This window comes from Gorilla gorilla, chromosome 20 (genome assembly GCF_029281585.2).
Source record: "Gorilla gorilla gorilla isolate KB3781 chromosome 20, NHGRI_mGorGor1-v2.1_pri, whole genome shotgun sequence".
Taxonomy (NCBI): domain Eukaryota; kingdom Metazoa; phylum Chordata; class Mammalia; order Primates; family Hominidae; genus Gorilla; species Gorilla gorilla.
This window is the reverse complement of record NC_073244.2, coordinates 50,231,160-50,247,457: the sequence shown is the minus strand read 5'-3', so window position 1 is coordinate 50,247,457 and position 16,298 is coordinate 50,231,160. Positions and strand designations below refer to the sequence as shown.

General features: G+C 51.0%; 1 protein-coding gene across 6 annotated transcripts in view; it reads right to left on the bottom strand.

Annotated features, from left to right (window-relative positions):
• RYR1 (ryanodine receptor 1) overlaps positions 1-16,298 on the bottom strand; it is a 155,929-nt gene that overhangs the window by 105,304 nt on the left and 34,327 nt on the right. For all 6 annotated transcript variants that reach the window (XM_055369295.2, XM_055369291.2, XM_055369290.2 and 3 more), the window contains 9 exons: positions 16,070-16,272; positions 14,723-14,897; positions 14,350-14,558; positions 10,055-10,449; positions 8,372-8,504; positions 5,960-6,120; positions 5,229-5,394; positions 677-763; positions 274-500 (listed from right to left, as the gene is read on the bottom strand). In XM_055369295.2, coding sequence (XP_055225270.1) covers positions 274-500; positions 677-763; positions 5,229-5,394; positions 5,960-6,120; positions 8,372-8,504; positions 10,055-10,449; positions 14,350-14,558; positions 14,723-14,897; positions 16,070-16,272 — 1,756 coding nt within the window. The remainder of the gene's footprint in view (positions 1-273; positions 501-676; positions 764-5,228; positions 5,395-5,959; positions 6,121-8,371; positions 8,505-10,054; positions 10,450-14,349; positions 14,559-14,722; positions 14,898-16,069; positions 16,273-16,298) is intronic.

Below are 16,298 nucleotides of genomic sequence, written 5' to 3'. Positions count from 1 at the left end.
GGGTCTGGGTCCCTGGGGTATTGTCTGGGTTCCCTTAGGGTGGGCCTGCGGTCCACTGGGATGGTGTAGAGCCTCCTGCGTTGAGTCTGAATCCCCCTGGGACGTAATCTGGGGATGTCTGAGCTGAGCCCGAGTCCCCTGAGGTAGGTCTGGAGATTCCTGGGGTGTAGTCTGGAATCCCGGGGTTGTGTTGAGGAGGGGCACTGAGTGGGACCCAGACCCTAGAGGGCTTGCAACACCTGCCCACCCCTGCATAGCTGGGCTGGCCCTGACCGGTTCTCCTCGGGGATGTGCAGCGCCATCATGGTCAGCGGCTCCTGGCACTGCACGGCCCAGCCCAGCCGCTCGCCGGCACGCCTCGTCTCCACCTGCAGGAAGTGGTTGGGCATGCGGCTCCAGGACACTGGCATCAGCATCTGCATCTCCAGCCGCGGTGGGCACTGCGGGGCCGGGTTCTTGCGCTCGCTTTGGAACATGGCGGCTGACAACGGCATGATGTTCTGAGGGCAGAGAGACACGCATGGGTCAAGATGGCCAGCCCCCTCTGTCCCACCACACCACTTCCAGAGAGACCTCTTGGATTGCCCCCTCCCCTTCAGTGGCTCTGCCCGCCTGGCCTCCCCACACCTCCTGCCTCAGCCTGGCCCCATTAGTGCCCCCATCACTGCACTTGTACCTTCTGCTTCCCCAGCTCAAACTGGATGACGTTCTGGTGGGTGGGCAGGACGAAGACGGCAGGAAATAGCTTTGTGTTGGGTTCCACCTGGCAGAGGAAAAGAGGACGAGGTGAGGAAACGGGTGGGCTGGAGGGAGGGTTGACTCTGGACCTCAAACTCTGGGGCCAATTTGTAGGTCCTCATCTGGGCGTTAGAGGCTCCAAAATGGCTCAGAGGTCACCCTTAGACTGTCCCACCTCTGATCCAGCCAGGCCAACCTCCTCCAACTCTCCCAGAGCAACCTGTCATCTGTCTCTGCACACATCACACACCACACTGGGAATGCCCTTCCCGTTTCTCTCCCAAGCATACTCATTCTTCAAAACCCAGAGAGTGTGGTGGCTCACACCTGTAATCCTAGAACTTTGGGAGGCTGAAGTGGGAGGGTCACTTGAGCCTAAGAGTTCAAGAGCAGCCTGGGCAACATAGTGAGACCCTATCTCTACAAAACATAAAAAATTAGCCAGGCATGGTGGTCCATATCTGTAGTTGCAGCTACTCAGGAGGCTAAGATGAGAGAATCGCTTGATCCTGGGAGGTCGAGGCTGCAGTGAGCCATGATTGCACCACCGCACTTCAGCCTGGGTGACAGAACAAGACCCTATCTCAAAACAAAAATAAAAACAAAAAATTCCAGGAAGTGTCCTCAGACTGTCTTGCCCCTCTCCCATCTTCCCAGTGGAGCCCATCCAGCCAGGCTCTGCCTCCACAAACAACATTGTCTCTGAAGCAGTCCCGCCCACACCAAACCTGATCTAATTGCACCCTGGGACCCAACTCCCAGTTTACAGGAAATATGGGGGACAAAGGAAAATGTTAAAACGCCACCACAGGAATGCACCAGCCAGATCCAGGCTATAGGAAACCAGGCCAGCCCTCTCCAGATTTAATATGCACAGGAAGCCCCTGGGATCCTGTCAAAATACAGATTCTGATTTGGCAGGCATGGGAAGGGGTCTGAGACTCTGCGTTTATTTAATTTTGTTTATTTATTTTTTGGAGATGAAGTCTCACTCTGTCACCCAGGCTAGAGAGTGCAGTGGCATAATCTCGGCTCACTGCAACCTCCACCTCCCACGTTCAAGCGATTCTCCTGTCTCAGCCTCCCAAGTAGCTGGGATTACAGGCGCCCATCACCACGCCAGGCTAATTTTTGTATTTTTAGTAGAGATGGGGTTTCACCATGTTGGCCAGGCTGGTCTCGAACTACTGACCTTAGGTGATCTGCCCACCTCGGCCTCCCAAAGTGCTGGGATTACAGGTGTGAGCCACCACGCCCGGCCCATTTTAATTTTTTAAAAAAGCAGTGTCTCACTCTGTCACCCAGGCTGGAGTGCAGTAGCGCTATCATAGCTCACTACAACCTCTGCCTTCCAGACTCAGGTGATCCTCCTGCCTCAGCCTTCAGGGTAGCTGGAACTGCAGGTGCCCATGACTAGACCCAGCTAAAGATCCTGCAGCTCTGACAAGCTCCCAGGTGATGCTGATCCTGCTGGTTGGCCCAGGGACCACACTTTGAGGAGCAAAGTGCTACAGGACAAATAGCCTGGTTCCTTCAACAAATACATTTCTGGGGGGTTGGGAAAGAAGAAGAAATGGAGAGGGAAATCTACATATGAAATGAAACTCAAGGTACAGAGCAACCACCTAAAATATATGACCCTGGTCGAGCGTGGTGGTGCACACCTGTAATCCCAGCACGTCTTATATTCTGGGATTACATGGGAGGTGGAGGTGGGCGAATTGTTTGAGGTCAGGAGTTCAAGACCGGCCTGGGCAACATGGCAAAACACCATCTCTACAAAAAATACAAAAATTAGCCAGGTGTGGTAGTGCGTGTCTGTGGTCCCAGCCACTTGGGAGGCTGAGGTGGGAGGATCGTTTGATCCCAGGAGGTTGAGGCTGCAGTGAGCCAAGATTGCACCACTGTGCACCAGGCTGGGTGACAGAATGAGACCCTGTCTTAATAAATTAAAATAAATAAATAAATAAGGTTGAGTACGGTTGGCACCACTGCGCACCAGCCTGGGTGACAGAGCGAGACTCTGTCTTAATAAATTAAAATAAATAATTAAATAAATAAGGTTGAGCATGCTGCCTCACACTGTAATCCCAGCACTTTGGAAGGCCAAGGCGGGAGGGTCACTTGAGCCCAGGAGTTCAAGACCAGGCTGGGCAATATAGCCAGACCCCATCTCTACTAAAAATACAAAAATTAGCTGGCTGTGGTGGCACACACCTGTAATCCCACCTACTTAGGAGGCTTGAGCCCGGGAGGCGAAGGTTGCAGTGAGCCAAGACCGTGCCACTGCACTCCAGACTGGGTGACAGAGTGAGACATTGTCTCAAAAAATAAAAATAAAAATAAATAATAAATAAAATAAAATATATGACCCTACTTAGATTCTGATTCAAACAAAGAAATGGTAAAATGACATTTTGGGGACAACCAGAGTAATCTGAACACAAACTGGATATTTGATGATATTTAGAAACTATTGTTTTTTTTTTTCTTTTAGGTGATAGTGGTATTGTGGTTATGCTCTTTAAGATCATCCTTATCTTTTAAAGCTACATACTGAAAACAGAGGAAACTATCTGATGTCTGCAATTTCCTTCAAAATTATCCAGTGGGTGTGGAAGGGAAGTAGATATAAAAAGATGAAACAAGCCAGGTGCAGTGGCTTATACCTGTCATCCCATCCCTTTGGGAGGCTGAGGCAGGAGGATTGCTTGAGCCCAAGAGTTTGAGACCAGCCTGGGCAACATAGCAAGATCCTGTCTCCACTAAAACTAAAAAAAATTAGCCAGGCATGGTGGTGCACACCTGTAGTCCCAGCTACTCAGGAGGCTGAGGTGGGAGGATCACTTGAACCTGGGAGGCAGAGGTTGCAATGAGTCGAGATTGCGCCACTGCACTCCAGCCTGGGTGACAGAGGGAGACCCTCTCTCAAAAAACAAACAGACAAAAAAGATGAAACAAGATTGGCTGTGAGTGGGTGACAGTTGAAGCTGTGTGACAGGGGCATGGCAGTTCATTATACTATTCCATTCTTGTATACGTTTTAAATTCTCCATTTAACATAAAGCTTTAGCCAGGAGCAGTGGCTCACGCCTGCAATCCCAGCACTTTGGGAGGCTGAGGCAGAAGGATTGCTTGAGACCAGGAGTTTGAGACCAGCCTGGGCAACATAGTGAGACCCCGTCTGCACAATAAATGCAAAAAAAATTAGCTGGGCATGGTGGCACGTGCCTGTGTTCTCAGCTATTCAAGAGGCTGAAGTGGGAGGATCACTTGAGTCCGGGAAGGTTGTGGCTGCAGTGAGCTGTGATCTCACCATGGCACTCCAGCCTGGGTAACAGAGCGAAACCCTGTCTCAAAAAATAAAAATAAAAAATAAGCCAGGCACAGTGACTCAAGCCTGTAATCCCAGCATTTTGGGAGGCCAAGGTGGGGAGATCGCTTGAGCCCAGAAGTGAGAGACCAGCCTGGGCAATATGAGGAAAACCCATCTCTACAAACAATACACACAAAAAATCAGCTAGTCAAGGTGGTGCATGCCTATAGTCCCAGCTACTTAGGAAGCTGAGATAGAAGGATTGCTTGAGCCTGGGAAGTTGAGGCTGCAGTCAGCTGTGATCACACCACTGCACTCCAGCCTGGGGGACAGAGTGAAGCCCTGTCTCAAAATAAATAAAATAAAATGCAATAAAATTTCATAACCAACAATGGATGCCAAAAAATTAAAATAAAGTTGTACAAACCCACCTTAGATTAATGGACAGGTAGGTGAATAGGTGATAAAGCCAATATCTACAACATTGATAGTAGATTCCAGGTGGTGGGTACAGGGTGTTATCTACATAGCTCCTTCAATTTTGCTGTATGATGGAAATTTTTCAGAATAAAATGTTGAAAAGGAAAAGGCCACCTTAGGATTCTGGCCCATCCTAGCGTGTTCCCTGGTTGGAGAGAAGTTGGTGACTGGTGTCACCCAGCTCAAGAGGGAACAGAGACCTCTTTCCAAGGTCAAGGCTGGACTCTGGCTGGGTGTGGTGGCTCACGCCTGTAATCCCAGCACTTTGGGAGGCCGAGGTGGGTGGACCACTTGAGGTCAGGAATTTGAGACCAGCCTGGCCAACACAGCGAAACCTCGTCTCTACTAAAAACATAAAACTTAGCCGGCTGTTGTGGTGCTCGCCTGTAATCCCAGCTACTCAGGAGGCTGAGGCAGGAGAATCCCTCTAACCCAGGAGGCGAAGGTTGCAGTGAGCCAAGATCGTGCCATTGCACTCCAGTCTGGGCAACAGAGTGAGATTCTGTATCTCCTCCAGTCTGGGCCTTAGTTTCATGGAAGTTTCAACAAGGTGGTCTCCCAGCGACCTCTTGAGGACAGCCTAGGAGCTGTTTTTGTTCCATCTCTGAGGTCTGGCCTCAGAGGACATCTATAAGGGCTGTCCTGGGATGCTGGGACATGATGCTGTCACTAAATTGCTGTGGCCTGGACTCACCTGGAAAAAGGTGTTGCTCTCTTTGCCATTGGCTGTAAAGGTCATTAAACCAGTGGCCAAGTCCACCAGGCACCCAATGACAAGGTCCGTGTGGCTGATCCGGCCCTGCTGCCCGGGACTCACAAAGTCTCCTCCCCACACCATGTAGCAGTTGCTACACTTGAGGCTGCAGGAGACAGAAGCGGTCACTGCACTCCTCATGTGAGTAGCTCTGGACCCTGGACACCCACTTCCCCAAGCTCCCGGAAACACACAACCTCAGAGTCCCATCCCCAAACACCCACCGCCTGCAGACCTGAGCACTGAAACCCCTCGCCCCGGACACTGAGCTCTTCGGAGCTGGGATTCCTAGCAGCTGGCGCAGTGGGGAGTCAGGATGGGGGTGGGGGTCTGAAAGGAGGGAAAGAAAGGGAAGCAGGAGGAGAGAGAATGAGACGACAAGAGAAGGAGAAGGGTGAGATGAAACAGGATGAGAAGGAAAAGGAGAAAATGGAATGGGACAAATGCATAAAGAGGAGGAGGAGGAGAAGAAAAATACCAGGGCAGAAAGAGAGGAGGAAAAAGAGAAGGAGGGAAGCTTCCGAGCTGGGTGCCCAGTGCCCCAGAGCATCCTCCCGCTCCAGAAGGTTCCTAGGTCCCACAACCAAGCAGCCACAGAGCTGGTGTCGGGAGCTCCAACTGCCTCCTGCCCTCCCCACCCTGCACCTCCCACCTCCCCACAGCTCCGGCACCTGCTGTGGACGTTGCCTTGTTCATCCCCCATGGTCACCGTCACGACCCGGACCTTGCTGAGGTCGAAGCTCATGTCGTGCTGATGGTAGTCAGGGGTGACCCAGCCCGCCCACACGCAGCTGGGCTCCTGTCCGGCAAAGACCCTCACGGAGTAATAGTACTGGTGACACAAGGAGGGGAACTAGTAGTCAGTCTGGAAGTCAGGGACTCGGGCTCCCTGGGACTCGAAATTGGTTTCCCTGGACTGTTGGGTCCTCTGGGAGTTTAACAGGAAGTCGTTGGATCTGAGTCCCCCACCCCCTGGTTATGTCTGTTTCTGTGTCAATTTGTGCAATTCTAGATTTAGGAGTCCCTCGGGAATACTGTGTGACAGTGCCATATTTGGGTTCCTCCCAGGTTACAGTAGACTGACAAATAAATAATTGCAGGCCAGGCATGGTGGCTCATGCCTGTAATCCCAGCACTTTGGGAGGCTGAGGCAGGTGGATCACCTGAGGTCAGGAGTTTGAGACCAGCCTGACCAATATGGTGAAACTCCATCTCTACTAAAAGTACAAAAATTAGCCAGGCATGGTGGTGGGCGCCTGTAGTCCCAGGTACTTGGGAGGCTGAGGCAGGAGAATCGCTTGAACCTGGGAGGCAGAGGTTGCAGTGAGCCGAGATCGTGCCACTGCACTCCAGCCTGGGTGACAGAGTGAGACTCCATCTCAAAATAAATAAATACAAAAAATAATTAAATAATTGCTCACAAATAGCACTGACTGTGCTAAGGTCTTTTTTTTTCTTTCCTTCTTCTTCTTTTTCTTTCCTTCTTCTTCTTTTTTTTTTTTTTTTGAGTTGCAGTCTCCCTCTGTCATCCAGGCTGGAGTGCAGAGGCACCACCGTAGCCTGCAGCCTCAAATTCCTGGATTGAAGTGATCCTCTCACCTTGGCCTCCCAACGTTCTGGGACTACGGGTGTGAGCCACCATGCCAGGCCTGTTCTAAGGTCTACGCAGATTAACTCACTTCATCCTCCATATCAGGTAGGTATAATTTTTACCCCCATTCTACTGATGGAAAACCATAGCACCTCCATAGGAGAGAAGGCATAGAGTGGTGAAATGACTTTTGCCCAAGTGGCACCCAGTCGGCCCATGATCCTAATCTCGAGGCCAGGGATCCCCAACCCCAGGCTGTGGGCTGGTACCGGGATCCAAGCCACCTAGGGTGAGTACTCCTTGTAAGAATCTACAGCCGAACGCGGTGGCTCACACCTGTAATCCCAGTACTTTGGGAGTCTGAGGCAGGAGGATCATTTGAGGTCAGGGATTTGAGACCAACCTGGCCAACATGGTGAAACCCCGTTTCTACCAAAAATACAAAAATTAGGCCAGGCACGGTGGCTCATGCCTGTAATTCCAGCACTTTGGGAGACCGAGGCGGGTAGACCACGAGGTCAGGAGTTGAGACCAGCCTGGCCAATATGGTGAAACCCCGTTTCTACTAAAAACACAAAAATTAGCCGGGCATGGTGGCATGTGCCCATAGTCCCAGCTACTTGGGAGGCTGAGGCAGAAGAATCGCTTGAACCCGGGAGGCAGAGGTTGCAGTGAGCCGAGATCGCGCCACTGCACTCCAGCCTGGGCGACAGGCCGAGACTCCATCTCAAAAAAACAATAAACAAAAAACAAAAATTAGCTGGGCATGGTGGCAGGAGCCTGTTATCCCAGCTGCTCAGGAGGCTGAGGCAGGAGAATCGTTTGAACCCAGGAGGCAGAGGTTTCAGTGAGCCGAGATCACACCACTGCACTCCAGACTGGGCAACAGAGCAAGACTCCATCTCAAAAAAAAAAAAAAAAAAAAAAGGAATCTATGCCTGATGATCCGAGATGGAACATTTCATCCTGAAACCATCCTTCCCCGCATCCCTGGTCCACAGAAAAATTGTCTTCCACAAAATTAGTCCCTGGTGCCAAAATAGTTGGGGAGCACTGCACTAGGCTGTCTATGAAATATTTTGGATTTGGGGAAATCCCAAAACTATATTAAGACAATTATGAATTTTTGTTCCCAGTAATATATTAGAGTAGGTATTACATTGAGGGTATTGTGTTTATATGAGTGAGCCCAAATGTTGGGGTCCCTAGTCTATATTGGCTTATATCATGGCTTTGGGGATCACCGGGAGTTATATCAGTGTGCTGTACACCTCTACTGTACTCCCTACCATTTGTGGGCCACTAGCTATATGGATTTAGGGGTTCGAAGGATTAAATCTGTGTGTGCCATATTTTATGAGTTTCTAGTGTATATTGGGGAGCCCCCAGTGTAAGGTGGGTAGCTACTGGGTACTGTCACACTAAACTTGGAAATTCAGGAGTGCCTATGCTATGCGGGGGGACCCCAAAATTGAGGGTTACTGGTCCACACCGTGGTGGTGTTGAGGATGATCTCGGGGTCATCGCGGTTGTCTGCAGGCACCACGTCGTGAGGGAGTCGGGGCAGCGTGGGGGTGGCCGGTGGCTGGGTCATCATGGCGACCTTCTTGGCCTTGAATAAGAAGCTGGTGGTGGGAGGAGAGGCGCCATGAGAGCCAGCTTTCAAGCCCAGCCCTCCCACCGCAATATTCATGCCCCCCACATCCAGCTTGGATACACCCTGCTTCTAATACCCCAGGTCTTGCCTCTAGAGGGCTGGATTCCCACCTACCCCAGCCTAATCCATTCTAGAAGTGCTATGCTCTGCGCTTGTGGATGCTGAGTTACCCAAATTAAAGGCGCCTTCTGGGAATATGGAGGTCCCCACTGGGGTATATGGGGGTCCCCCTAAGTCAGCATTTCCCACATGCATTTCTCATATAGGTGCTAAATGCACTTGGAAAAGGACAATTCTTCATTGTGCGGCACTGTTTTGTACACTGCAAGGCAGGTGGAACCCTGGGGCCCCCGCCCAGCAGCAGCAGCCCCTCCCAAACTGTAATGACCACAAAGACTCCATCATTTCCAAACATCCACCAAGAGACACAATGGGTTTTCAATCCCATTGAAAACCTCTGCCATCGTACGGATCACCTGAGGTCAGGAGTTCAAGACCAGCCTGGCCAACATGGTGAAACCCTGTCTCTACCAAAAATACAAAAATTAGCCGGGTGTGGTGGCACACACCTGTGGTCCCAGATACTCAAGAGGCTGAGGCAGGAGAATTGCTTGAACCCGGGAGGTGGAGATTGCAGAGAGCCAAGATCGTGCCATTGCACTCCAGCCTGGGCAACAGAGCAAGACTCCATCTCAAAAAAAAAAAAAAAAAAAAAAAAAAGGAGCCGGGCGTGGTAGCTCACGCCTATAATCCCAGCACTTTGGGAGGCTGAGGTGGGTGGATCACCTGAGGTCAGGAGTTTGAGACCAGCCTGGCCAACATGGCAAAACCCCGTCTCTACTAAAAATACAAAAATTAGCCGGGCATGGTGGCGCGTGCCTGTAATCCCAGCTACTCAGGAGGCTGAGGCAGAAGAATCGCTTGAACCCGGGAGGTGGAGGTTGCAGTGAGCTGAGATTGCGCCATTGCATTCCAGCCTGGCGACAGAGATTCCTCCTCAAAAAAAAAAAAAAAAGATAGAAAGAAAAAAAGGAAACCACTGCCATTGTAGGGAAAAAGCAGATTTAGTACCTTCTCAGAATCTCCCTTTAAGTTAGATTTCGGGGGGTACATTTGTGACACAGAAAGGATCCCCGTTTAGAAGACGACTGGGTATTCACCGGGATACCTTACGGTGCAGTAAATTCTCCTAGGAAGATACTGAAGTCCCTTTTAGTGTCCACGGATGATAAGGTCCATTGGGCGAAGCCCTTTGGGGCCCTCCAGGTACTCAAGGATAATAGAGTTCTCCATATAGATACTAGGGTACCCAATTATATATTCTTGGGGACATTAGGGCATCCCAGGAAAATAATGGGGTTCATTGGAGACATGATAGGATCTCTCGGTATTCTTACTCCACTTAGCATATATGGGTCTACTCTGGGGTACAATGGGGGTTTCTCAGGTTACTGTGGTTGCCTACTTGGGGGTCCCAAGGCAGCCCCCAATCCCCACTCTGGGCCCCCCTCGACTCACCCTCTCTTCTTGTTCTTCTCGGTGGTGGCGTCCTTCTCATTCTCCGCCCTGGCGGGCTGCGCCTCTCCCCCCGCCTGCGGGGTGCCCCCGGGGGCGCCCTCCTTCGCAGTCCCTTCTTTGCCGTTCTCTGCCTCGCCCCAGCCCCCAGCTGAGCGGCGCAGGTTTTCGTAGTCAGGGTCGGGTTCCGCCGCCCGGGCCTCGTCCTCGGCGGGGGGCTGCAGGCCGGGAGGTGCCAGCGGGGTGGCCCCTGCAGTGCAGCGGAAGTGCTGGTGGAACTGGACTGGGAGGCTCAGCCGCAGGAAGAGCATCTCCACCAGGCTGTTCTGGGAGCCCCAGGTGCGGTGGGTCAGGCGCAGGCAGGGGGGCGTGTCCACAGTGCCGTCCACTCGGGATACCTGAGGTGGCAGGGAATGGAGTACTGGGCTGGGCAGGCGGGCTAGGCCAGGCCGTTGGTCCTACACCTGGTCACACACGGAGCCACCATTAGGCCATAGTGCACCTGCATGGGAATTAGTCAAGGGCCCCCCTCCTGCAGGGGGATGAAGCTCCTGGCCGGGTACACCGCTGGGCCCTGGGGTGCTTGCAGCCCTCTGCAACATTTTTCTGGGCGTCGTGTACACTAGCAGCCCCGGACACACACTGGAATCACTTGGGGTAACTTCCAAAACCTCCCTACATCCATCTAACCATCTACTCTGTCATTCTGTAACCAGTAACCAGGCAGCTCAACTTCAATGCTTTTTTTTTTTTTTGAGACACAGTCTTGCTCTGTGGCCCAGGCTGGAGTGCAGTAGCAGGGTCTCGGCTCACTGCCCTACAGGGTTCAAATGATTCTTCTGTCTCAGCCTCCTGAAAATTTGCCCCAAAAACTGTGCGTACAAGATTCTTTGTTCTCAGACTTCTTCTTTTTTTTTTTTTTTTTTTTTAGACAAGAGTCTTGCTCTGTCACCCAGGCTGGAGTGCAATGGTGTGATCTTGGCTCACTGCAACCTCTGCCTCCTGGGTTCAAGCATGAGCCAACATGCCTGGCTAATTTTTGTATTTTTGGTAGAGACGGGGTTTCACCATTTTGCCCAGGCTGGTCTCAACCTCCTGAGTTCATGTGATCCGCCTGCCTCAGTCTCCCAAAGTGCTAGGATTACAGGCGTGAGCCACCACCCCCAGCCAAGTTTCCCCTTTTTAAACCCTTGCTTCCCCCCCTAGATTTGAAGTGGTTGCTTTGGATGGGAATCCGGTCACTTCTCCATGACTAGTTTTGATGAATAAAGTCATTTTCTTTCTACCAGACCTCGCTCTTGTTAATTGGACTCTGTAACTGATGAGCAACTGAACCTGTGTTCAGTTACAATTCCACAAATAGCGACCGGGCGCAGTGGCTCATGCCTGTAATCCCAGCACTTTGGGAGGCTGAGGCGGGCTGATCACCTGAGGTCAGGAGTTTGAGACCAGCCTGGCCAACATGGTGAAACCTCATCTCTACTAAAAATACAAAAAAATTAGCCAGGCGTGGTGGCACATGCCTGTAATTCCAGCTACTAAGGAGACTGAGGCAAAAGAATCGCTTGAACTCGGGAGGCAGAGGTTGTGGGGAGCTGAGATCTTGCCACTGGACTCCAGCCTGGGTGACAGAGTGAGACCCTGTCTCAAAAAACAAAAACCAAAAACAATGGACTCTCAAAAGTCTCCTAGAGACTCGGTAAACAATGAAAGTTGTTCTCTTTCATGCCCCTCCTCACGTTGACCTCTCCAAGGACCAGTTGCCAAGATGAACCTAGGTACTCCTTGCCAGCCAATGAATTTGCCCTAAAACTGTGCATACAAGATTCTTTGTTCTCAGAATCTTTTTTTTTTTTTTTTTTTTTTTTTTTTTTTTGAGACAGAGTCTCGCTGTCACCCAGGCTGGAGTGCAATGGTGCAATCTTGGCTGACTGCAACTTTTGCCTCCTGGGTTCAAGCAATTCTCCTGCCTCAGCCTCCCGAGTAACTGGGATTACAGGCGCCCGGCACCATGCCTGGCTAATTTTTTGTATTTTTAGAAGAGACGGAGTTTCACCATGTTGGCCAGGCTGGTCTCGAACTCCTGACCTCAGGTGAGCCACCCACATCAGCCTCCCAAACTGCTGGGATTACAGGCATGAGCCACTGAGCCCAGCCTGTTCTCAGACTCTTTAGGGTTCTTTTTTCTCTCCTCTTTCTCCCCTCTGTCTTATAAATCTGGTTTCTGCCTTCACTCTTTTTTTCTTAGAGACAGGTCTTGCTCTGTCACCTGGGCTGGAGTGCAGTGGTGCAACCACGGCTCACTGCAGCCCCGAAATCCTGGGCTCAAACAATCCTCCCACTTCAGCCTCCCAAGTGGCTGGGACCACAGGCACATACCACCATGCCCGGATAATTTTGTTTATTCTGTGTAGAGACAGGGTTTTGCTATGTTGCCCAGGCTGGTCTTGAATTCCTAGGCTCAAGTGATCCTCCCACCTTGGCTTCCCACAGTGCTGAGATTACAGGTGTGAGCCACTGCATCCAACCAGCCTTTGCTCTTTGGCAATAGTCTACTGACTGAGCTCCCTCCTGTGATTTGCATTCAAAGTAACTAACAATGTCTCTGAGTTATTCTTTCATAGTAACCAATTTCCCAACTGAGCACACCACAGATCCGCTCTGCCTGTTCTTGAACTTTCTGTGAATGGAATCCCACAGCCTGTGCTCTCTTGTCTCTGGCTTCTTCTACTCGACATTATGTCTGAGATTCATCCACATGGCTGTGTGTATTTCCAGGTATTCATTCTCACTGCTGTGTGGCATGCCGTGCCTTGGGTTGGGGACATCTGGTAGTGGCAGATGTCAGGAACTCTGCATCCACTCTACAGTACTGCCCCGTCCCAGCCACCTCTAGGATCCTTCTGACTCCACTGTCGCCTCCTACAATCCATTGCCAATAGGGACCTTTCCAAAACTCAGACCTCAACTGGACATTCCCATACTTAAAACTCCTTTTGCAGAGTCCTTTTGTTTTGTTTTGTTTTGTTTTGTTTTGTTTTGTTTTGTTTTGTTTTGTAAAGATAGGGTCTTGCTCTGTCACCCAGGCTGGAGTGCAGTGGTGCAATCTCAGCTTACTGCAAGCTCCACCTCCTGGGTTCAAGTGATTCTTCTGCCTCAGCCTCTTGAGTAGCTGGAACTACAGGCACCCGCCACCACGCCGTTAATTATGGGGGAGTATTTTTAGTAGAGATGGGTTTTTGCCATATTGGCCAGGCTCATCTTGAACTTCTGGGCTCAAGTGATCTGCTCGCCTTGGCCTCCCAAAGTGCTGGGATTACAGGCATGAGCCACCATGCCCAGCTCTTTTTTTTTTTTTTTTTTTCAATGAGACAGGGTCCTCTCTGTCACTCAGGCTGGAGTGCAGTCGTGTAATCAGCTTACTGCAGCCTCGACCTCCTGAGCTCAGAGGATCCTCCTGCCTCAGTTTGCTGAGTAGCTGGGACACCAGGCGTGTGCCACAGCACCTAGCTAAGTTTTAAAAATTATTTATTAAAAAAAAATTTTTTTTTGAGATAGGGTCTTGCTCTGTCTCTTAGGCTAGAGTGCAGCGGTGTGAACACAGCTCACTGCAGCCTTTAACTTTTTTTTTTTTTTTTTTTTTTGAGATGGAGTTTCGCTCTCCTTGCCCAGGCTGGAGTGCAAGGGCGCAATCTTGGCTCACTGCAACCTCCATCTCCCGTGTTCAAGCGAGTCTCCTGCCTCAGCCCCCTAAGTAGCTGGAATTACAGGCATGTGCCACCACATCTGGCTAATTCACTGCAGTCTTGACCTCTTGGAATCAAGCAATCCTCCAGTCTCAACCTCCTGAGTAGCCAGGGCTATATGTGCATACTACACACCTTGCTAATTTTTTTTTATTTTTTGTAGAGATGGGGGTCTCCCTATGTTGCCAAGGCTGGTCTTGAACTCCTGGGCTCAAGGGATCCTCCTGCCTCAGCCTCCCTAAGTGCTGGGATAACAGGCATGAGCTACCATGCCTGGACTTAATTTTTTTTTTATTTTTAGAGATGGAGTTTTGCTTGTTGCCCAGGCAGGGTTTCCCTTATTTTATAGGTGAGGCACCTGGACCCCAGGAAGCTGTGGTTTGCCAAAGTTACACCCCGAGTCATACAGCCCATGAGCCCATCACCCTGACACTTGCTTCCATGTGGTTTGTGTCCTAACATGGAGGGAAAAGAGAAACTCAAAGAAGAGCACTGTGGAAGGAAGGAGCTTTGGAGGCAGATGAGAAGGCATTGAGGGGGCTCAGTCCTTACCTCATAGTGAGGGTGTTCAAGGGGCACTGGCTCAAACTGGGGCAGGCCTTTGCTGAACCAGGTGGTGACTGGGCGCTGCATGTTGATGGCAAATGGCTCGAAGCCTTCCTGGAGGCCACAGATGGCAAAGAACCTCAGAGAGCTCACGTCCTGGCCCAGGTTCAGATGACCCACCTGGCCAGGTCCCAAGCTGCAGACGGGCAGGAAGCCTGGTGGGAGGGGATGGATGGGCAGGGGTGAGGGCAGGTGGGCAGGGCAGGGGGAGCCGAGGGGAGGAGGTAGGGATGGGAGAGTTGGAGGCAGAAGGGCAGTGCAGGGTTGGGAGAGACAGAGGAAAACAAGAAAGGGCATGTGAAGGGGTCTCAGCCCTCACCGTCCCCAATCTCAATCTCCCGGAAGGCTGTTTCAGAGCCTGAGTCAGACATGAGGACCTCGCCATTGAGGGTGAAGATAATGGTGTTCTCTGTGAGGTCGATCATACAGCCAACGACATCGCCTGGCTGCCAGGGGCGCCCAAATGGTTCACTGCCCAAGTGCCAGCGCTGGCCCTGTGAGGACGGCCAGAGAAGACATGGTGTGGGGAGACACACAGAGAAATGGAGAGATAAGGAAGCAGGGAGGGAGAGATATATGAAGACAGACATTCGAAGTGTCAGGTTCAGGGCAGGTGGTATGGAAGAGGGGTCACCCCACAGTGTCTCCATCTTTCCTCACATTTGCATCCATGATCACAGGAATTTTTCTCCCCACTAATCTCTGTGTCTCATCCCTTCTGCCTGGGTTCTCTGCTGTTGCCATGGCTAGCATTATGCAGACCACCAAAGTGGTAGTGGGGGGCTGGAAGCAGCAGTAAGTAGAGGGATGGAAAGGAAAAATGAACCTATCAGTGTCCCCATACAGATCCATATATGCTTATATACATGCACAAAATAGATGAGTGGCTAATGAGACAGATGGATGGATGAGAAATTGGGTACATGGCTGGACAGAAGAATGATTGGAAAGTTGAGAGTTTACCTGGGTTGATACAGAGAAAGAACAAAGTGTAAGTAGGTGCAAGCATAGATAAATGGATGACAGATAGAGGGAAGAAGGGAAGGATGGTTGTATAAATGGTTGTTGGATGGGCAGATGGTTATTGGATGGATGGAGGGACAGTTGGCTGGAAGAATGGATGGATGGTTGGTTGGATGGATGAGGGATGAATGGATGATGGATGGATGGTTGAATGCATGGATGGATGCATGGTTGGCTGGTCAGATGGATAGATGACGGATGGATGGATGGATGGATGGATGGATGGATGGATGGATGATGGGACTATATGTGCATGCTACCTTGCCTGGCTAATTTTTTTATTTTTTGTGGAGATGCGGTCTCCCTATGTTGGCTGGATGAATGGATGGTTGGTTAGCTGGATGGATGGTTGGATGGATGGTTGGATGGATGGATGGGTGGATGGATGGATGGATGGATGGATGATGGATGGATGGATGGATGGATGGATGAATTGTTGGTTGGATAGATGGATGTCTGATAGATCGATGGATGGATGGATGGTGAATCATTGGTTGAATGGATGGATAGATGGGTGGATGAGTGGTACAGTAGATGCATGAAGTGGGGACAGAGTGAGGCACAGACAGAGGCAGGGCCAGGGTAGACAAGCTGTGGGAGAGACCACAGGACCTGGCAGAATGGTGCCCAGGGAGGTACCCACGCGGTGCCCATTGAAGACATAGGCCAGCTCGTCAGCTCCCAGCTCTACATCAGGCCTCAGCTCGGGCCTCGCCCAGCCCACACGCATCTCGCCTGTGGTGACTGCTTCAAACTCGAAGTACCAGCGGCCGCTCTGCACTGTATAGGATTTCTCTGCCCGGAAGATGCGCACCCGGTCACAACGAGACTGGTTCTCCACCTGACCTATAAATGAGGCCAGGCAGAGTCAG